The sequence below is a fragment of the Antedon bifida genome, chromosome 2, assembly GCF_963402885.1.
Source record: "Antedon bifida chromosome 2, ecAntBifi1.1, whole genome shotgun sequence".
Classification (NCBI taxonomy): Eukaryota; Metazoa; Echinodermata; class Crinoidea; order Comatulida; family Antedonidae; genus Antedon; species Antedon bifida.
This window is the reverse complement of record NC_136227.1, coordinates 9,037,661-9,060,676: the sequence shown is the minus strand read 5'-3', so window position 1 is coordinate 9,060,676 and position 23,016 is coordinate 9,037,661. Positions and strand designations below refer to the sequence as shown.

At 33.1% G+C, this 23,016-nt stretch overlaps 1 protein-coding gene across 3 annotated transcripts in view; it reads right to left on the bottom strand.

Moving 5' to 3' along the window:
- Nucleotides 1–23,016, bottom strand: part of LOC144836186 (basement membrane-specific heparan sulfate proteoglycan core protein-like) — a 99,422-nt gene that overhangs the window by 64,771 nt on the left and 11,635 nt on the right. For 2 of the 3 annotated variants that reach the window (XM_078691421.1, XM_078691423.1), the window contains exons 2-10: nt 13,966–14,263; nt 12,760–12,869; nt 11,804–11,862; nt 10,523–10,680; nt 9,369–9,410; nt 8,563–8,678; nt 8,011–8,069; nt 7,153–7,322; nt 4,978–5,355 (exon numbers count right to left, since the gene is read on the bottom strand). In XM_078691421.1, the coding sequence (XP_078547547.1) occupies nt 4,978–5,355; nt 7,153–7,322; nt 8,011–8,069; nt 8,563–8,678; nt 9,369–9,410; nt 10,523–10,680; nt 11,804–11,862; nt 12,760–12,869; nt 13,966–14,263 (1,390 nt within the window). The remainder of the gene's footprint in view (nt 1–4,977; nt 5,356–7,152; nt 7,323–8,010; nt 8,070–8,562; nt 8,679–9,368; nt 9,411–10,522; nt 10,681–11,803; nt 11,863–12,759; nt 12,870–13,965; nt 14,264–23,016) is intronic. The other variant, XM_078691422.1, reaches the window with a different exon arrangement.

Below are 23,016 nucleotides of genomic sequence, written 5' to 3'. Positions count from 1 at the left end.
TGTTCTGATTCTTGTAAATATAATTTGTTATTTAGAAAACAGGCTTTAGACCTTACTTGGTCAAACTGAACATTTGAGTTTTTAGCCTGACTGAAAAAAAGTCCAGAGCGAAGGATATTATTGAGGAAACATGTTTTTTAGGCTGGACGATGCAAACATAAAATCCAGGGAAACTTACTTTTCCCACGGATTTGACAACTTATAATAATTATCTTCCGGGTTTAAAACTAGGAAACATCGATAATTGTACTACTACCTATAGGGATAATTGTACTACTACCGATAGGTTAAGTAAGATTTGTCAAAAACATTTTCTTGTAAAAAATCAATAAACAATCGCATTAAATCAATTATGAGAATTACAGAATGTCATAATGTAGACAATTGGAATCTGGAAGACCTTGGAAAGCTTTTCAAGTTCAACTTAATTATCACAGTTTGAATGATAGAATAGATTACACTTGAGTGAGAAACCAGAAGGCCTACAAAATCAAGACAGGATTCCAAAATTGTATTTGATACTGGAGCCATGTATTGCGTGATAAGGTACAACCAATATTGCAAATTACAATGTTATGATTTAAATTCTAAAAACAGATGTAAATGTACATTTAAATATACAGTATATGATGAAAGAAAAGAAAAAAGAGTAGATGTAATGAAGAAAAAGAAATGGGAATAACAGGTTTGAGAAATATTTACGATGAGCAAGGGGTTCAAAATGATGTTGGTTCAGCAGAAGGCCAGTCATATTTCATATTGATGGGGTCATCTTTCATATTGATGGGTCATGATTTATAATCATAAAATTCTCATTAGTACATTTTCAGGATGCCATGGTGGGAACCTGTATAAACTATTAAATATGAATAACATTTATATAAGTTATTTCTAAATACAAACCAATAAAAGAATTTGTAAAACAAATATTATTTAGACGCTGGCAGCCAAATGATTTTTGAAATGTTAATTTTGTTATCTATTTTTTTTAAAACTTAATTGTACCATATTTTTCAGTAATTTTCAGAAAATTAATTATTAGGTATGTTTCATATTCATATCTAACCATCGTATGCAAGCATTTGTTTATTCTAAATAATCTGTAAAGAAACCTATCTTTTAAGAGTATAAAATATAAAATTGTTGTTATAGTACGTACATTTCCATATTTTTGTGCATACAGTACTTTTTGATAGGTAGGTGCTGTACATAGGTAGGATTTACATCTATCAATCTTTACAGCTTGATGAATGCCAAAAGATGATGATACAGAGAAGCCATATAAATACAGTAAATTGATTTATAACTATGAAAGGTGGAGGATGGGGTCAATGTGTTATGATTTATGGACAAAATACCAAGAATGAAAGAACAGTAAACAATAATGATTTAAATTAATTAGTTTAACTTGATTGATGACAACAAAATCGAAAACAATTGTGCATGTTTGTTTGCAGCCAGGGTTGTTACAGGGGGTTCTTTTCACCCAAATGGGGAGGGGGTGGGGGACTATTTATACTCTGCAAGCACTGTGGACTGTATTGAACCACTGGTTAATATCTATTTTATTCTAAATTGTTTTAGGCCAATACTATGATGATCCTCTTGAATGTACATCCAATCCTCCAATCTTTAGAATATTAACAATATCTCCCAAAATTTTGCTTTTAGAATAAAATATTTTTCAAACCCATGTTTACTGTCTGAATTCTGTTTTATAGAAGATTATTTTTGTATTTGATACAGACATCCGATTAGTTGCTAAAATGTGTGACGCACCTCTTGTAAACATTGAAATGCCGATTGCGCAAGTTATTTTTTCTATGAGATTAAAAAGCATACAAATCTGTTAAAACGTGTCAAATTGTATAACAATATGTAAACCTCCCAAAATTGTTAAATTGGGAGTTGGAGCATCTCCCCTAGGATTGGTAAGTTAGCATTTTCACCACCATCAGTACATCAGTTTACGATGTAAATTTGAATTAAAATGATTGAAAATTGTACTTAGATGGGATTTTAATATCCTCCTCCTAGTACGGCATTAACAAAGACGGCAGCTATCAGAATATATAATGGGATATAAAGTTAACAATAATACAAATTACTTTTTAATTTGTTTTCGGAAGCTATAATATTAAATTTATATTAATTTGCTTAATATGCTTTCTTATTGTTGTTGATAATGATAAATTGACGTTGATGGAGAATAATCAGATTTATCAACAATAATGTCACATTTTGATTTTAGAAGCCATGTTTTTTAAAGGATAATCTGCTTCTTATTGTAGATGATGACGAATTCAATTGAGAAAAAGTCTCCAGAGGAACGACATTAATGAGCATTATTAGTATTTCTTGCCAGCTGAACTACAATTCTCCAAAGGTTAATGACTCAGAAGTTGGTAAAAACTTTACAATAGGAGCAAACAAAATAGTAATGTTCGCACAATAACATAAACGTTGTTCCACGAGTTGAGTTGAAAGATTTACCGGAAGCCTATTTAACAAAGGGGGAGAGGTTCTGCCGGTAAACACAGCAACATAAACATAACATTTCTTGCGTTAGAGATGCGCATATTCTGTGTGTTCTTCACACACAGTTCACAGTGTTTTGTTTTGCATTCAATGCGTAGACATTACTGATATTTTATTCTTAAAAAGAGGTGATAAAGACATGGTTGTTCAATTTGGTAGAGGGGAGCTAAAGCCTGCCTATCTCCGTCTAAATCCGTGCCTGGTTAAGAGAGGAGGAGGAAGAAGGGAGAGGGGGAGAGAGGGGGGAAGAGAGAGGAAGGAAGAAGGGAAAGTGGGTGAGAAAGTAAAGGGAGAGGAAAGAGGTGAGGAAGGGAAATAATAATTATTATAATAATAAAAACAACAGTAGTATGACAATAATAACTATAGTAATGATAACAACAATTTTAAATGTAAATATGTATATGTTTGTATGATGTAGTATGTTTAAGCGGATATTAGCCCTTGATGGCATTTGCAGCAATAAAGAAATTGAATTTAATTTAATTGAAAGGAGAAGGAAGAGAAAGGGGGAGGGAGAGAAAGTGGGAGGGAAAGGGAGAGGGGAAGCATATGCACAGTAGTATATTGATTGGCGGGTTTAGTATAAGATCATTAACCGTGACAACTATACAGGATGACAGCCACTGAATTAAGACTTACAGACTTTAAGTATTTATTATGAGACTTGGCGACTGTTTCCAGTCACTAATAAAAAAAATTAGTAATAGATTAAGAATTCAACATAGGGCCCTGGAAGAAATGTAAGCATCTGCGTTCCACTACTGGGTCATTGCAGGAGTGAAGCTTTTATGTGCTAGATAAAAATTAAGATCTACCATGCCAAAAAACATTATATGTAACTGTATTATTCTACATTAAACAGCACCTTCATTTAATGTGTGACTACATACTAAATACTTGTTAAAATTAAGATTTATTTTGTGAGAAATATATTCACTGATCAATCACAGAAATAAGCTTCCAAATCAAGGAGCAAAGAACTGAATAATGGGTAAAGAATACAGAGGGGGTTACACAAGGCTACCTGCCCTGGGGTATGTACTGTATTAAAGTACAACAGCACAGTTCTTAGTTCAGCCTTGTTTACAGAGCATAACAATGATCAATTATTATACTTTATTTGCTTTCAAACACCTATTTTACCAGCGTTTAGGGGTTATAAAAACAACAAATGAACTACAGGTAATGTCAGAATGTATAAAAAGAAGCAAATAGTGTTTATATAGCTTGAGGTAAAAAAAAAATCAATATTAAAAATTATAGAAGGATACCGCTTCCCACTTTCCATCCCATCATGCCTTCATTGGTTGGCACAATTACTGTATTATTTAAAATTAAGTATTTTGACTAAAGAATCAAAACAGTCTTCAGAAATGTTACTTACCAAATATGGGAATATCTGTCCTTAACAAAATATTAGAATTATAAGAAAATCATAAAAGTGAAAGTTGTATTAAAAGAATATGAAAATACTTAATTTTATTACATTTTAAGTAGTGACGTTATGGATGATGAAAGTGGATTACATGTTAGGTTGGTTAGGTGATGACTACAAAAACACAGTGCTAAAAAACTATTTGGATATTGAGGTTAGAACTGTATTTCTAGGTGTATGATGAACAAATAATTGCCATATAAAGCCTTACAAAATCTTTTAGGAATCGTTTTATTGGAAAAGCTTTGCGAGCAAGTCCAGTAATGCTTCCGTGACGTAGGTTAAAGTCTGTAGGTGTTTTTAACCTACTAAAATTAGAGAGGCATAGTGTCGTCAGCAAAATTCTGACCAAATGAGAAAGAACAATTATTTTATTGCTCGTCTCTTAACAAATGTTTGTATTATTTGTGAGAAAAAATTACAAATTTTATGAAATTGTGTATGGATAATAATGATAAAACAAAAATATGATAACAAATAAGCCTATCCTTCTATTATTACGAACATTCAAAATAGCATAAACGTGATTTAAAATTGTGATTCTAGTTCCTTAAGTTTTTCAGTGAAATTGGTAGTTTGAATAGTCTCTACTGTTTGCGAAGCGAAAAATTATTCAACCAATCAGAGGTAAGGAAATGAGTTTGTCACGTAATGTTGACCACTCATGCGAATCAAAAAAAAAAAGCTCAGCAAATAAAATGAAAATCACAGCTATTCACTTTCAACGATTAATTCCTCGGCAAACAAATTTGCCTAGTGAAAACTGGCTTAAAAAGAATTAGCTTGGTTTTAGATGGCGCTTGTTTGCTCATTTTCTATTCTAAAGCTTTATCTACACTATCAAACTAGTTTGACAAAAAAAGTGGAATGTGACCAAATATGGTAGTGATATGCTTAAATATGGTAGTGATATGAAATCACATTTTTTTGTCACATAAAGTTTGATAGTGTAGACAGAGCTTAATAAAAGCAAAGGAAGGAAAGTCTATTCATGCACTAACCGCAGGAATCTTCATCACTAGAATCAGCACAATCATATTTGCCATCACAACGTTCACTGTTTGGACGACACTCGCCATTGGCACAACTAAACTCATAAATCTTACATGTTGTTGCCGGTTGGCAATTCATCTCGTCGGATCCGTCGAAACAGTCACTAAATCCATCGCATCTCAGGCTGCCCAAGATACATATTCCTGTTTCGCAGACAAATGTATCCGGTATCGAACACGAGCAAGATTGTTCATCATCTCCGGTCGGGCAATCTCTGTAGCCATCGCATACTCGGAATGAGTCTAAACAGTCTCCGTTTGAACAGTAGAACTGCGCATCACCGCGACAAGGTCTAGGCTGAGCAGTTGTAGATGTCGCAACAGAAGCTACAAGAAATGCAAAGAAATATAGTTCACAAAGTTGAAAAACGCGGGACATGATGCAGCTGCTCCTGGGATTGGGTTGTAGTAAGCCTAGCTTCTACACAAGCAACTACTGAACTCCACTAAATCTGTGCCAGTCAGTCAGAAAAAACTTTGCTACATACTCTTTAATTGGAATAGTCGATTCATTTACAGGGGAAACTTAAGATGCTTTTAAACTAACAGACTAACATAGTATAGAACTATTACTAAAATGCAGCAACACTAAAAAACATTGATGGTAATCCATAGTTAAATGATAAAATGATAAAAAATATAAGCATAAATTCAACATGTTAATCTAAAAAATACATAATTTAAAAAAAAGCAAAATTGTATTTGTTGAATATTATATTAGTACTTTCAAAGAATTTTGAAATTCAATAAATATAAACAAAATAATTAAGTTTTTTAAATTACATTACAAATGTTTACATTTTTTTAAAAAATAAATTTAAAACTATTTTTCTACAAAAGCCTACTACTACTACTACTACTACTGAAACATCCCTCTACTTGGAATGTTCCATTGGAAAGTGACCTGAAAGAGTTTGGTTACAAAGCCCTTAGGGAAAGCCATCAATATAGGCCTAAATGATAGGTATATCATTGACATTTTTTTTAATAGTTAAAAAAATGCTTTAACATTTCAAAAACAATTCCAAAGTGCTTTGAAAACAACTAATTATAAATATAAGTACTATATTTCAATGTAGAAATTAAAAAAAAAACATATAGAGGGCAGTATTAATGAAAACATGAATTTCATATTTAAGATTTTTAAGACTCCAATATTGTAATCTTGACATTCAGTCTAAACTTGGGGTACGTATATCCAAACGGCGGCTCGGCCACCCAACTGTACCAATAAATATACAAATGCTCCGATAACATCTAGGCCTACAATCTCACACCATCATCTGATGTGGCTGAGCTGTTAAAACAGTGGAACCATAATTTAAGCGACCTCATCTGGAATATCCATAATTGATCGTTTCGTACAATATGATCAATCACAACCACTGCTTCTGTTAATAATGATTATGGATATTTATATATCACTATATAGCCACAACAATAACCCTCTTCTCTCCTAAGGGCCCCCTCATGTCTGTGCTGCCAACTATGGCACTAATTCATCTGTCCATGACAGTGGCTGTGCGAGCTAGTACTCGGGGGTAACTCCCTGCTCCTTGTACTATATTCTTTGAAGTGCAACTATGGCACTAATTCATCTGTCCATGACAGTGGCTGTGCGAGCTAGTACTCGGGGGTAACTCCCTGCTCCTTGTACTAGATTTTTTAAAGTGCACAAAAGCATTTTTGTATACACAGGACCTACGGTTTATAGTCCTTATCCAAGAATACCAAAAGAACCATGGAGCAAGTAAGCTTTGCCAAAAGGCTAGAATTACGGTTCCACTGTCTTAACCGCTCAGCCACTAACTCGCTCCAGGTTCAAATATTTTCTAATGTCCAGATTTTGTCCAGACACAACATACACAATTCCACTCCCGAAGACTTATGACTTTGATAAAAATGAATGTTCATAAACTTTTGCAAGTGAATTTCCATGACTTTTATAGCATGTGGTCAGGTAAAATTTTTTAGTAAAATGAAATAATTATTTAAAATGGTGTCCACTGAAAAAGCAAATTGTTTTCACCTTTCCATGACTTTTTAATGAAAGCCACATTTTCCATGACTGTAAAGTAGTGAGATTACGTGATTTTACCATTAACAAATAGAAATATCACTTACATGTTTCTCCATCTCCAAGTGTATTGAATGTAAGTGATTCTGGTTCCACTTGCAAGTTGCCAAGTGAACCGGAACTGATGACCGAGAAAAGCGCTGTACGGATTTCAACACCATCATCATTTTGTATACTAATTATGTCAAATGATGCTCGGATCGCACCATCCTCAACACTGTTAGGTATAAAAATTGTTATTAATTTTCAAAAAGAATTACTGAGTTATGTGTCACTAAGGAGTTGAGCAGTAAAGGTTGGAACCCTCTACAGGTTGGTTTGCGGTCACACACACTAGGGACTTTACGAAACACGACGGGAAGCCACAGGACGGTGCTCATGCATAATTTATATTTATGCTTAACAGCATAGGATACACAAAAAAAGTGGGCTGGCTTTATGCTATTATTACATTACAAAGTATTTTATTGTTTCACATTGAATAATGTATATATGGCTTTTGATATATTACAAAAAATGATTAATGTTTATGAATGCAATTGTACAAATAATTGCATGAGTTGAAAGATGAAAGGTTCTATTTCACCATGTTTTATAACACAACTACTAGGCCAATGCTCCAATTTTGAATGCTGAGTAGAACAATTATAACAATTATAAACAGTCAACAGCCTAGTCATGTGTCGCGCATTTTTTCTCTTGTGTAACAAGAATGAACACACTGCATACACCAAAAATCAACAGGAATATGACGAAATTTAATGGCCATATACCATAAGTGATGCAAGTATTCAATAGAGTAATTATTGCATATCATGTGAGCCACAATCCTCCAATCAAAGAATCTATGAAGGTGTGTTATAATGATTATTATACTTAAAATAACCGTAAACATGTTAACTTACATCAATGTAAGACCTTGGATATCTTGTCTTCCTGATATACTTTGATAGATGTAAAAAAGCTTTAAAAATAATGGAAACAAAATTAGTAACATTTATAATTCCAAATTATGAATTGTAAATAATCATATTTTTAAAACAAAGATGTTTTTTTTTATTGTTTGTTTTATACGCAGGGGGTGGTGGACAATCATACACAGAGTTTATTGCAGTGACTAACTCATAAACTTCTACATTGAAATCTGCAGTTACTGCATTTTGCTCAGGGACCTGTCTAAAAAGTGTCTACGTTGAAACTAAAAAAATACATTATTTATTGCAGTAAAAATCGTGGTTACTGCAGTAACTGCAGTAGAATAATTTTTGACATAATCGCTTACTCTTTAAATCGGTTTATTTAGCAAGATTTTCTTTGTATAATTATACACATGGTTTATTGCATTGACTGTGCTACATAAAAACTAAAATCATACGTTATTCATTAAAAAATGGAGTTACTACAGTAACTTCAGTGGAATAATCTTCATATGTTTAATAGTATCTCTATTGCCTTACTTGATTGTTTATTTCATCATAAAGGACGTTATATTGTGGAGATCCTTCTTCTAATCCACCAGCAGAAATAGGGAAGTTAGTGATGATAAATGAAACCCTGTAATAAGCTACAATTGCTGGAAAAAAAAAATTACACAAACTTATTTACAAAAACTGTATTGTAAATTTTAAAGGTAAAGAGATGTCATTAAATGGCTGTGAACATATTTGAAACTATATTATTATAAAATGTTTGTTAAAAATTATATTGTTTTTTGGAGGTTTTTCTTTTGCATCCATACTACAGTATTCTGTATAGCTGTGTACTGGTCTACTCCGCAGAGGCATAACACACAGGGCAAAGGCCCCAGGTTTTGCACTCCAATGCTAGGGAAGTTGCATTGGACTCATGCTCTGGGTCCCTTGGGTTTTTGCCAGAGAGCGCTCATAGCCATTATGCCACTCTCCCTCTCTGGGAGACTGTCACCCAGTGTAAAGAAGAAATTAACCAATCTTTTTTGGAGTTATTTATTCTACAGAAGTGAAACTTCAAAATAACCTATTCAAAGTCTGATTTAATTAATCTTCATTTTTCATGTTTTTGGTGGAACAATACATCCTGTTAAATATTTTTCTTTAATATATGGAAATCAAACAAATTTTGAAATTTGTAAAATACGGATAAGATTTTTAAGATTGGATTTGTATTGTACTGTAAGGTACCATTGATTTAAAAACTTAATCTTTTACCTTCACAATAATAAAAAAGAAGAAACAAAAACAAAATATATATATATATATATTTACTAGAGGAAATGACAACTTACTTGAGGTAATCCCTGATGTTGGAGGTGTTCCACTACCAACATCTAAAATAAAAACAAAAAATTGTATTGTAAATTTTAAAGGTAAAGAGAACTATCATTTAAAAATGGTGATAAACATATTTGAAACATCCCATATTATTATTTTATCTTGGACACCATGGGGTACTGAAGACCAATGCACGAGCGGTAATGGTAAACAAAAATATAGATTATGCAGTATGTTACTACTTCTTATGACCATTTACACATACAGATACAGATTCTACTGGAACCCAATGAATCAGGATATTTATCCAGATTCTCGGATAATGGGATCCCGAATAACATATCTCTAACGAAACTAAATATTTAAAGAAAATATTATTAAATATAAAGTAGAAATAAATATGACCAAAAATTTTAATAAATTAAACAAAATTAGTAAAATGAAAAACAATGAAGAATAAAAATTTTAATTTAGGTATACTTTCTGATTGGCTATTGCACTAACAATGTTGTCATTTGAAATTGTGACAACATAATTGGTACATAACCCCTATCTTAGAAAAGCATTGGAGATACAAGGTTTTGAAAAAAACTGTGACTTTAAGGTTGAATTGTCTATCCTTCAGGATTTACCATATAGGGTCAAATAACGGTCACACTAGGTTTATGGTGTGATGAAACTTTAAGCCTAGTCTTTGCATTCTTACATATTGTAAATAATTGACCATTTCATATGATCATCTTCAAGAAAGATTAAATCAGAATCTTTAAGGTTATGGCCATGTGTAAGTATAGCCTTTTCATCTGCATAAATTGTTACAACTTGTAACATAGCTTGATCTTCCAATTTATTACACGTTTGCATACGCGAATCTTTAGAAATCTGGGAATATAGTTGGGCGCTATTTGATTATATGATTGCAGTTTAATACCAGGGAATCTGTGTGTTTCTCTCCCAAGATATCATAGAAGACTACTGGGGAGATTTTCACAAAATTGTTTTCACACTATGCAAACCTGGTTACAAGTTGTTACTTTTTGCAGTTAGTGGGATTAGATAGGGATATTTTGGTTCAAAATCCTGCAAAATAACCAAATTGTGCATATAGGTTGTCTGCCCTATACTATTTCAATTCAATAAGTGTGAAAATGGTATTTAGACAACTTACCTTGTACAACCTCAAAATGGAATGCCTTAGGATCCACGTTAAAAGTCCCGATTTGACCCGTCTGAACAGCAGATTGTACAAGATATTGTATTCCATCATCATAATAATAATCAATACTGCCTAGATCAAAGAGTACTTCTACACCTCCATTCAATTCACTGAAAATACAATGACTTGTCTTTATTTACCCGAGCGGCATCAATAAAGCGCGGTCTACAATATCAAACTAGTTTAACAAAAAAGTGTGATAGTGATATATCCAAATATGGTAGTAATATGACATCATCATGTCCATATTTGGGCACATCACATTTTTTTGTCACATAAAGTTTGATAGTGACAGTGACAATAAACATTCTGTAGTATCGCATCTTTGAATGGAATTTTCATCCTATACCGGAGTGTAAGAAATGATTTAGGTGCTAGGGTATTAGTTAACATTTAGGAGTTAGATGCTATGGTACAGTATGTCATTACCCGACACTATACATTAGGAAGTTTATTGTCACTAGACATGATACTGTACAAGAATCGTCTGCTTTTAATGTCAAACATTATTTAAAGTCCATATTCAAATTTATGTTTTGATTAAAGAAAAATTAAAAACTTTTGCTTGTATATAGATTTGGCTCAGTAATTGTATTTTTTATGACTATACAACCATTAGCAAAAAAAAAATATACTGCTTTTGTGGGATGGTACCATTACAGGTCCTTGGTGACCTTGTGACTAACATATATTTGGGTAAACATTTATTTTTTTATTTATTTTATTATCTATTATTTATTTATACTGGGTGACCTCTTCAGTCAAAGGCTGGTCTTCCAGAAGGCCCAGTTATGATCAGTAGCTGTGAGTGACAGTGGCTGTGTGTTCTAGTAAAGCGCGACCGGGGTAACCCCTACTCATCTCAAAGATGTACTAGGTTCTTTAAAGTGCACATGAGCTAGATGTGTACATTGGAGAATTTGTTCTACCACCAGAACCATGGAGCGAGTGGGCCTCAAACCTTTCCCCATGTTATTGCTACGTAATTACGGTTCCACCAGACAAAGACAAAACTTTTTTGCAACCATTCTGATGTACATTTGAGAGCAACTCTTCAGTGGGACACAAACCCACAACCTCCAGGTCACTAGTCCTGCCGGGCCTTCATATCTCTGGTTAGATTCAAGCCAAATATGGGTACTCTCTCTGTAGGCCAAATACTATGAGACCTACAGGTACTCTCCCTGGGATACCCTTCTCCCTGTAGGCCTAATAATATAAGGCCTCACTTACCTAAACTGAAGAATGGTAGCAAATTGCTCACCAGGTGTGCTTAGGTAAAGCTCATCAATCTGTGAATTTAAAAAAAACAAATATTTATATTATGAAATAACATTTTTTGTGTCAAAATACACAAATAATTTCAAAGATCCGAAGTTAAGGTAAAAATTACAGGGTACTATATAATAACATACAATTATATAGAGGGTGCTATATAAGCTAATAAGTTATACAAAAATGTTGAGCAGACCTCTCAACCCCGCCCGGTTCTGAAGCACTGTTACATACATGGGTTGCAAAAGTTGATAGACTGCTGTTAATTTCACGAAAACAAAGGCCTAAGAAATGCTTTTGCTAAATACTGGGCGTAGTTGTAAGCAGTAAAAGCATTGTTGTTAATTGTGAAATAAGTTTTGTTTTAAATATACAGTAATCTTGGATTTCAAATCTCTAGGCTAGTAGCCCTGCTAGCTAGGCATGAATCATCCAGATTTTCAAGGAAAAGCAACCAATTTCTGGGAGTGGAAATCTACCTGGGGACCTTTGCAATTTCTAGTTCAAAATATCCAGATTAAATGAGAAATTCATGTCACCATATCTATATAAATTTATTTGTATTTGTTGCAGTTGATTGTTTATTTATGCTGGATATTTATGATGTAAATTAATCATATTTTTAAAATTTTCTATAGATGGTCGAGGATTAAAGATTTTATGTGGAATGTCTATACTGCATTATTCTTTTCATTATATTTTTGTGTAGTTTTGTACGATCGTAGCCAATTTGTATGGATATGACCTTTCCGTGACAGACATGTTAATACAATTTATTGCCAATTTAGACTAATGTACCACATTTATTCAAATAAACGCCCACTCCTAAACTAAATAAACTGTCTAGGCCTACAGTTATTAGCAACTCTCTATAAAGGAGGATGGGAAGTCAACCATTATATTTTAATACTTACAGCTACTTGCAGAGGGCTAGCAACAGCCGTGTATGCTGCACTAGTATGGTTTTCCAACTCTGATGTGTAGACTATGTTGAGAGCAAAAATTGTAATTCTATAATAACGCACTGAAAATAAACAAATTAAAGTTCTATTATTCAAATATTAAATAAATTATTAAGCACTCATATTTATCAGTAACAGGCTGGATGTGTTCCTGGACAATTTGTTCATTAACATTGCTTAACAGTATCAAAAAGGTCCATACACAGTTTCAAAGAATATTATTTATTAATATTAACTAAATTACCAAAACGAATTGCTTGTTTGCTGTGTTGCTCATTTTTTTCTAGATTATTAAAATCATCATAGGAAGTATAGGAAGTAACAATTATGTAACCTCATTCTATTGATAAAAAAATAACTAAGCCAACACAACATTGTCAATCTATAATGGGTGGGTATTGTCCTGGTGGTTATTGTTCAATTTTCATTTTTGAATTTTACCCCTGCTGCAGATGTTTCCCAGTAGATAAAAAAATTCTAGGCCTGCAAGATACCCAAGTAATTGGCTCCACCATGGTTTAGCAAAGCTCGACAATTAGTATAATGACACATATAGGACTTGGTATACAAATATTGACATGTGGTTAAAAAGTCAATATTTACTTTATAGCACATTCTAAGAAAGAGAATACATTAGTGTTTTCTTCACATTATAACAGGACGTTGAACTTACTAAATTCAGAAGTAGTAAGTATATTATAAAATGGATATACTAGTCACTTCTGGGATCTGTGGGCCTTTGACATTTTCTATGTAGTTGCTATAAGTAAATTAGTCAGTGTCTTCAAACAAAGAGGATAGTTGTTCTAAAAAAATAGTTATTTTTTAAAGGAATATTTGCAGACATTTAAGGGTATAGTTTTCCTATAGTGGTCCTAAAGGGTGTTTTCCCTAGGAAATTAGAGAAAAAAATCCACCACTGAAATAAAAAGCCAACTTCAATGGACTATACCAGGACTATACCATTGTAAAGTAATAATAGGATACTGTAGTTGTCACTATGAAGTAATTGTTCAGATGGTCCGGGTTTTTTTTTTGATAAATGGGAAAATTGTCCTAATGGAGTAGTCATATTTAAATGGATTATAATTTGTTTTTAAAAATTACTGATATATAGATTTGTCTTTTGCACATACAGTACTTTACTAAGTAAACTACCTGGTGATTCACCACTCGGGGTGCCATCGCCACTACCAGAAACCACTAAATCTTCATCATCCGTATTCGTAGGAGTTTGAGGCTGTGAAGAATGAGTCTCATCAGTGGCATGGACAACAAACCGTGGTGTTGTCGGGATGTACGTCACTTCACCACTACCGGGTTCATCTTGGAAGAGAATGTCCTCAAGTTTTGGCGATGTTGTTGAATCATTGACCTTTTTGTCTTCCTCGAAATATAATGATTTATCTTCAACATGTTTTGGCTCTGTGCTTACCGGAAGAAACACATCTTGATCCTAAAACAAAAGAAAACACTCAAAATGAAATTACAAAAGTTGAAAAGTTCACATAATTTTTCTTGTTTGGTTTAAAGCATTATCTTTTTATGACAGATTTATAAGTAAAAAATGTTGCCTATTGGAGTTGTAAATCAACTCACAATTCAGTTTTAGGACCTGTTCAGACCTTATTAGTTAATATAATAGTGTGAGGTGTGTAGGTCTAAACACGGAAAAGATTCGTGGAAGCCACCCCAATATTATGAAGCGCTTTACTATATACGAAAGTCATGCAATTTTGACTTCCAACCAATCAAATTAATCTTGCATACATTTACCGGATGTTTCCCTGATCCGTGACACTGTATATGAAAGCATTAGTTAATTAAGTTATTTTTGGATCAACTACTCTTTCAAATAAATAAATATCATTTTAGTTTTATAAGCAAGTAACTCGCCAATTACATAATGGGTAAACAATTTTATAATTTATCGTGCTTATAAACTAAGTCTCATTTGAGGCTTAGGGAGTTGAGTTGAAAGAGTCATGAGTTTACAACCCTGGCACAAGGTCAGGATTGAACCCCGGACCTTGGGATTGGAAGGCAAGCACGTTAACCACCAAGCTACAGCTCCATTACAATTTAATTCTGTTCAGAAATATTTACTTGATACCAAAGGATTTACTATTTAGATTTTTTTTTATGTCGCAGAGGCTCCTTGAGAATAAGGCTGTGCCTTGTGAGGAGCCTCTGAGTGAAATACTGAATATAAAAAAAGTAGAGCTTATTTCATATCAATTATTCAATGTATGCATGTGCACATAACACTAGTTCATTATGCGATATAATAGTCGTTTGTATTTAAAAATTGATATCTGATACCGTTTATGAACAATATAAGTGTTTGAGTTAAGTTAAAACCACAACAGTACTTACACAATGAACCATGAAGAAAGTTAATCGAATTATTTACAACACAGTAAGCAAAGTTGAAAACTTTGAAAATGTTGCTGGTATTAATAGGCGGCAAATTGAGGAAATAATAGCCAATTACTCTTTGTTAAAATTACAAAAATAACAAATGAGTCTAGCTGAAAAAGAAAAACAATCTTGACAATATTTTTGTATTATTACGCTAAAAAACAGTTTGACATAATTTTATTTTACTTGTATTGGTTCTCATATTAACGGATTGCATCTCAGGTCATAGTCAATGGGGTTTGTAGGATTCCAACGAACCTCCTTTTTCTATTCCTTTTTCAAACTGTAGACAAGTAGTGGTTAATATGTTATAATGTTTTTTTGTACCAATCTTAACAATCAAATATCATCTATAGCAGTAGCTAGGTTTTCTGAGCTAGCAACTTAAAACTGGAAGAACTTAGTGTATCTTTCGGAAAGTAAGGGTTACCCCGGTGTACTGGTCCATCTGTATGAAATATTTGTTTAGATTACATGCACTAAAAAATAAATTTAAAGTCCTATTCTTGTATATGAGACACTATTTTTTTTTCCACATCCAAAGATCAAAATGAAATGCCCATATTTTTATTATTGTATTTTGTGTAGCTTTTTTTTTGAGTAGGCCTAGTTGATGTTAAATTACATCAGGTTAAAACATTCTTCTCATTTTAATGTGTTTATAATGTTTTAGAATCATATATGGAAAAATTATGAATGAAATTCCATTGATACTCCTAAATTCTTGGCAGCAGCCAGTGGATTTATTTTAATATGTAAAGATATAGCAGTAAAGCCTATTGTAGTACCAGTAGGCTTACTAATGCTAGAGTGAACACATGGTAATTTAAGAATGTACTTAATAATAGATTTAAAGTGTTCAATATCAGCATTTAGCAACTGTTCACAGCAATTATATCAATGAACTTGAAACAGGTGACAGTCATAAACTAAAGTTATTTTTATTATTCCTCAAACTTTACATTATTAATATATCTATCAAAAAACTGCTAATATAACAGACAAATCTGTACACACAAATATAAATCAGCTTATGTTATAATTATATGGTGTTGCTGGATAAAAGGTGGGAGGAAGCAGTGGTGGCACCAGGATTTTCCCGACAGAGTCCCCCAAAAAAACAATCCTCTTTTTTTGGTGGTGAGGGGCGCAGCTGTCCCTGACAGGGCGCCCTGGCTCCCTGGACCCCTGCTGTCGCCACCACTGGGAGGGAGAAGAGTATATGTTACTAACTTACGAATAAATTTAATTTAGTCTTTCTTGCATACTGTGTGCTTTCTGGTCAATTAAGAATTCAAAAACACTGCAAAACAAACTAAAATCGGATTTGCATAGCCACTGGGCACCCAAGTCAAGGTTTGAGATCAAGGAACCAACCCTGAACATGGTAGCTAGTGATTCATTCATTATTTATTCTTCACTTGAGCTAATTACAATGTTTAAACAGTAACTGAAGCTTTAGTAAATCATGAAGCAATTTTTCCTCTATCCCTAATACCTACATTTTGAAAATTACAATGTAAAAGATTTACTTTAAATACACATTTTAAAATGGATATTCCCATATTTCATCATGGTTATTTATTAAGATAGTAAATAGAAAATTAGTAAACCCCCTCATCAAACTACAATATCAAATCTCAACAAATTGTAAAGTAAATTTGACTTGGCCTTAAATGTAATTTATACGCTGCCGGCTGGCAGGTAGACCCATATGCTGGATGGGTTAATTAAGGGGTTCAGAAGAACTTGCCATACAGGCCTGGAATAAATGTCTAAGGTATTTTCCTTTAATATCCAAAAACCATTGATGGGAGCAGCTAATCAGAACACAGGCCGATGATCACCCTTGCATTGTTCAAGTTCCATCCACATATTATTGTTACTTTGTTTCATATATTATATCTGAAACGTCACTACACAATCTAAAAGGACTGGTGGTACAATGCAAATTTGGCCTCCGAATCCCAGGTAAAATTGGACATCCTTTAACAATTTGTTATAGAACGATTTTTAACCCAAGTTTCCAGTGACTCATAACAAGTTTTGTAAACGCATCTTAATAGAGGCTATAGAAATAAAAATCCCATAAAAAATAGTTAAACAACTTTTAAACTACAGGAAGTTCGGAACATAATGGGTATAACAGCCTAGGTACTTGGTCTCGTAATTCAAAGCTGAATTTTTTTGTTGTTTATCTTAGTTTTCTAACACCTTGTCAGACTATTACTTATCTACAGTTCACATAATTAAGGGAAACACTCAGACATGATTAGTACTTCCCATTGATACAATATAAAGGTAGCAATGAGTTATTGGCGTGCAACAGACCAGAACAAATAAATGAACAGAGGGAGTGGCGACCAATCGGTGCAATAGCAAAACAATTAGGGCTCCGTTTATTGTTTGTTAAAAGTGTTTCACCGACTGATATTTGGTGAACTATTTAACAGGGTGAGATATCCTACCTTAAAGGAAACAATTAAGGTTAAAAATGATGTAATGTAAAATGCCTGTTTACAAAATAAAGTGCCTCAGGAACATTATCAACTATAACCTGGTTGGGGATCTATCACATTAGTATGTTTAAAATCACAATTGCCACATATTTCGTATACTGAATAGGTTTACTATCCTTCCCTACTGGGTCATAAGTACCAAAGGGAGTCGAGAAAGGGACTAAAATGCTCTGATTGTAGCTTAGGTGGACTTCAATAAATAGTGGAGGAAGAGAATCACAATTGCCACAAATAGGTTTACCATCCCTACCCCCTGCGTAATGAATACTATAGAGGGGGAGGGGAGAAAGGGACTACAATGCTCTGATTATATCTGAAATGTTTGTAGCTTAGGTGGACAATTTTCCAAAATGTTGTATACTGAATAGGTTTACAATCACTGCCTCCTGGGTCGTGACTAGAGAGGGGAGAAAGGGACTACAATGCTCTGACTATATCTCAAATGTTCGTAGCTTAGGTGGACTTTCAGAAGGGAGAAGAACACCTAGTGTATGAGCATGATGAAATGTTACTTGCGTCGCTTATATAGACTTTGTACTGTACTGGAGGGAAAGCCACTGTACTGTACTGTACTGTACTATTCAGTGGACACCCATGTTAAGGGTACTGAGTCCTAATGGTATCCCCTTGATAGAAGGTTCTACTGTATTTAATTTAAGATTTTATAGGTAATGTTCTACATGGCCTTCCTCTGAACTTTGGTTGATGTTGTATTTGCAAAATTGAACTGTATGGTTTTGTTCGCCTGGGTGTCTTCATTGAGCCAGAGGATGTGGCCAAACAGTCGCCATCTAGCTTCCAGGATTGTAAAAGAAATCAGTCACTATCAGACTTACTACTATTGTAGGCCTACTTGTAGTAGACTATACACACCTTGCTGAGTAGTATGAAGTTTATTTAGAAGGTTTCCATCACAAAACATTACATTGTCTTTTATGGTTGTCTTGTGTAAATATGCATAGTTCCAAATCAACACACAATGTAAACAGCCATCCAGAAAAATGTCAACTTATGATACAAAAAATCGGAAACACTCCACACAATGAAAACTACCATTTCACATACAACTCAGCTTAAAAACAAGCTATTTAACCTCCTTTCTGCTGTCAATAAATTGGGGTATGTTGACTTTTAACATAATTCAATCAGATATTAAGGTTGTGGGTGGTTATGTGGGCAACAATATCTAATCTATTTTTGTCACCTTTAATTGTTGACAATAACCTTTTAACCCATATTTAATAAAATACTGCAAACTAGCAAATGTAAATATTAACAAAATCACAAACCATTGTTCTTTTGTATGACAAAATATGATTTAATTGTATTTATCATATGATGAATAGAAAATATGAATGTGATTGTGTATGTCCATCATTCAAAATGGTGAGACAGCTCTTATGGTTTAGTGAATTTTCTTACTTAGTTTTTGACAATCATGGAAAAATAATAAAATATTAAATAATATAATTGTATAAATACGTAAGCCTATACATTTTTCATGTTTAGTTTCAAAGATTATTATTATTATTATTATTATAAGAACGTTAATTGAAGAGTGGAAGGGGAGGGGGGGGGGGGGGTCATGGGGGATTGGAAGAGAGGAGATAAATGGCAAAATAACTTTTAACTATACATTTATTGTTGTTTATATATTTAGTTTTATATTTACAATATTTAAAGAGCATTTCTATATTGAAAAAAAGAATAGTGAAGGGAATAAGGAGGAATAGACATTACAAGAGAAGAATTTGTACATGGTATCGGTTAAAGATTCCAAAACCATGACATCATCTTTAAACTGTCTTTTCACTCCCTCAATCTGTAGCCAATGACTACATATTTACACACCAGCAGGGAACATAGAGCTAACCTATTATTTCTTAACAATTTATAAGTTCGCGGAACTTAAATGTTACGATGTATTAGAGCTCCTTCATCATTACTGTACAAAAATAAAATGAATATTATTGCAATATAGTAGAACCCCTATTAAGGGGACACCTTTGGGACCAAATAAAGTGTTATATATATTGCTCCTCACATGTTACAGGGAAAAAGTGTTCTCTTATTATAGTGGTGTCCCTGAATAGGGGGGTGTCCTCTTATTATAGTGGTGCCCTCTTATTGTAGGGACGTCCCTGAATAGGGGGTGTCCTCTTATTATAGTGGTGTCCTCTTATTGTAGGGACGTCCCTGAATAGGGGGATGTCCCAAATGAGGGGTTCTATTATTGTATAAAAAAAAATTAAATTAAATATGTCATTTCATTAATTTAAAATTGAATACAATATATATATATAAAAAAAATGTTATTGTCAAACCACATTAATTTTTTTCCAAATAAATCAAAATCAAATTAAAGAAGGAAATTTACCAAGTTTAAATATTTCCTTACTTAAAATATCCTGGGTAGAATTCTAGGTCGTTAAGAGGTTAGCTTCCTTGTCAGCATGGAGGTTGCCTCGAACTGTGTAAAAGCTAACGATATGAGTCATCCTATACTATGCCAGACCCAATATAAACCCAAATTCGATATTGAGTTTCATATTTTGTATGCCCTATGGAAAAGGGATGTTTTACACGATAAAACCGTACATGGATTTAAAGCAAAACGCACATACAGGCAACGTTTTGACCTAATTTTTTTTTTTAAATATGGGTTTTTTAAACAAAAATGGTCACAAATATTTAAATAAAATAAAACCTTATGAACCTGTGAAGATCTGGGTTATGCATACAATAATACAGACTTTTCGATTTGCACATCCACTATGACAACACTTTCATATTATGCTCTTATATGCAAGTCGACTGGCATGTAAACTGCCAAATTTGAGAAAATGTTTAGTGGCGTTTTGACGTGCGCTCTCCGTGTCTTAACCGAGTATGAGTGGATGAATGACGTCATAACAAAGGTCATGACAGAGAATGATTTTACTTATAAAAATAACAAATAAACAGTTAAATTTAGAAAAAAAGTCATTGTCTGACATATAATTTGACTATTTTTGATTTAAATTATAGTTTTTTCAGGCAAATAATTTTGTTGGCGATCTAAATTTTTGTGAATAACAATTGCACATTAAAATGACATTACTCAACTTTTTTCAGGGGGACAATACATCTTTAATGGAAAAGTAGATGCATGGATAGAATTATTTTTTAGAATTTATATAAAATGTAATTTTTACTTATTTATGGTATTTCAAAATTGCTTCAAAAAATAAAATAGGTTAATTTAATAGATGCTTAAAATTGGGGGACAAAAACCTTTCAGCATTATTGTAATCTCATATAGCCATTTTCTTTATTAAAGGTCAAACGGCGTGTGTGTGACGTATAATGACATAGCCTCTACGTCTGCTGCCACCCATGTCTTGGACTGGTGCATCTCGTTATTAACCGCAATCCTTATCAAATTTCCCTTCAACTGAATCAGACCTACTGCTGGGTTCTGGAGTTTTTTTTTTGCGACTCTATACTGCTTCAAGAGATCACGGTATTAGCGTAACAATTTTGGGTGTAGAGTTCACTTAGAGAAACATGCAATGGTTTTGAAAGTGAATCATGGTTTCGAGGCGTATCATTTAGTTTGTACTATACAGAATGAAAAACAACTAAAAATAAAATCATGTTTAAAAACTCAAAGAAGGAAAAAATCATGGCTACATTTTATTTATCAGATCTTTTATTTTCGAAGATTTATGAAATTGATTGACCAATAATATGCTCAATTGTCTCAATACTTTTAAAAACAGGTCCCCATACCTTAGGCAGGTCCCCATACTTCAGGCAGTTGCCATACCTTAGGCAGGTCCCCATACATCAGGCAGGTCCCCATACTTCGGGCATTAGCCTAAATACCCTAATAACACAGATTTTATTTTGAGTAAAAAACAGGGCATGGAACCACTCTTTGTTTATAAAGAAGAACATGGTTATTTCCAGTTTTTCTTTCTCTTCTTTGAAACAGGCTCCAATATCCCTTCATTTAATATGCCAATGCATTGTATATTATAGCCAACCTTTCCAAACAATGTTCACAATCTTTAAAACATACAATGACAATTTACACAAGATAATAAATAAACCTAAATACCAGGGTCATGTTAACTTAGAACAGGGTCATCAAATTTAGTAAACATTACAGTGTAAATTAGATGAAATAAAGGGATGACTTTAAAATGAAAGCAGACTACAGTAATAAAACACAATGTAATCGACTTGATCTGGTGATAATTAGGTATTGATTTGTAAACCTTAAATCATTTAAACAATTACATGAAGATAAATTTCCTAGCACATCATGGCAAATTGATTTTTATAAACTTTAAATTAAAATATATCAATTTTCTGAATGGTGAATCGGGGAAGAATCGATGCAAATAAGTTTGTATTTTATTTCTTTAAAAATGTAATGTATTCAAATTTTCTAGCACATCTTCGCAATTTAATTTTAGAAACTTGAAATTAAAATGTTTTCTGCTTTCACTTTCTTGAACTTGAATGGTGGTGTAATATTGGATGGGAATAATTGAAGACACAATTATGTTCATTTGTATGTTATTTCTTTAAACAATTAAATTTATTTTATTGTTACAAAATTTGCAAATATTACAATTCTAATACTAAGGGCCTGTTTCTGCTGCATACAAAATAACCGGTTAAAATCGGTGTGAATAAATTAAAATCGGTGTGAATAAATTAACTCCATTTTCTTGGCAGCAGAAACAGGACAAATTTGTGGTAACCGGTTAAAAGGCAGCGCAAAATAACCGGTTAAAAACACCCATTTAAATCGGTGTTAGAACGCCGTTTAACCGGTTATCGCTGAGCAATTCTTAGCTGCAACACGAAATAACGGTTATTTGATTGACAGTTGTGACCCCGGGTCAGATACCGTCGCGAACCATGTGTGTTTTCCTCGTGGTTTTGACAGTCGAACGAAGAAGTGAACATGCATGTGGATGAATGAAATCACAAGATATGTTATTCAGTTGTGGGGGGAGAGAAAGTACGGGGAAGGATGGCAGGCAATAGAAAAGATTCACAGATATATAAGAGCATTTTTGCGAAAGTAAAAGAGGAATTCGGGGTGGAGTTCCGAACTACCCAAGCTAAACAATTTGAGGCGTTATTATACACGCTCGCGAAGGGTATGGTCCTATAAACACCAAAACGGAAACAAAAGGGACTCAGAATGTTGAAAATACCTACCAAACGAGAATAGATAATGGTTAATTAATTATGAAAACCCAAATTTTAT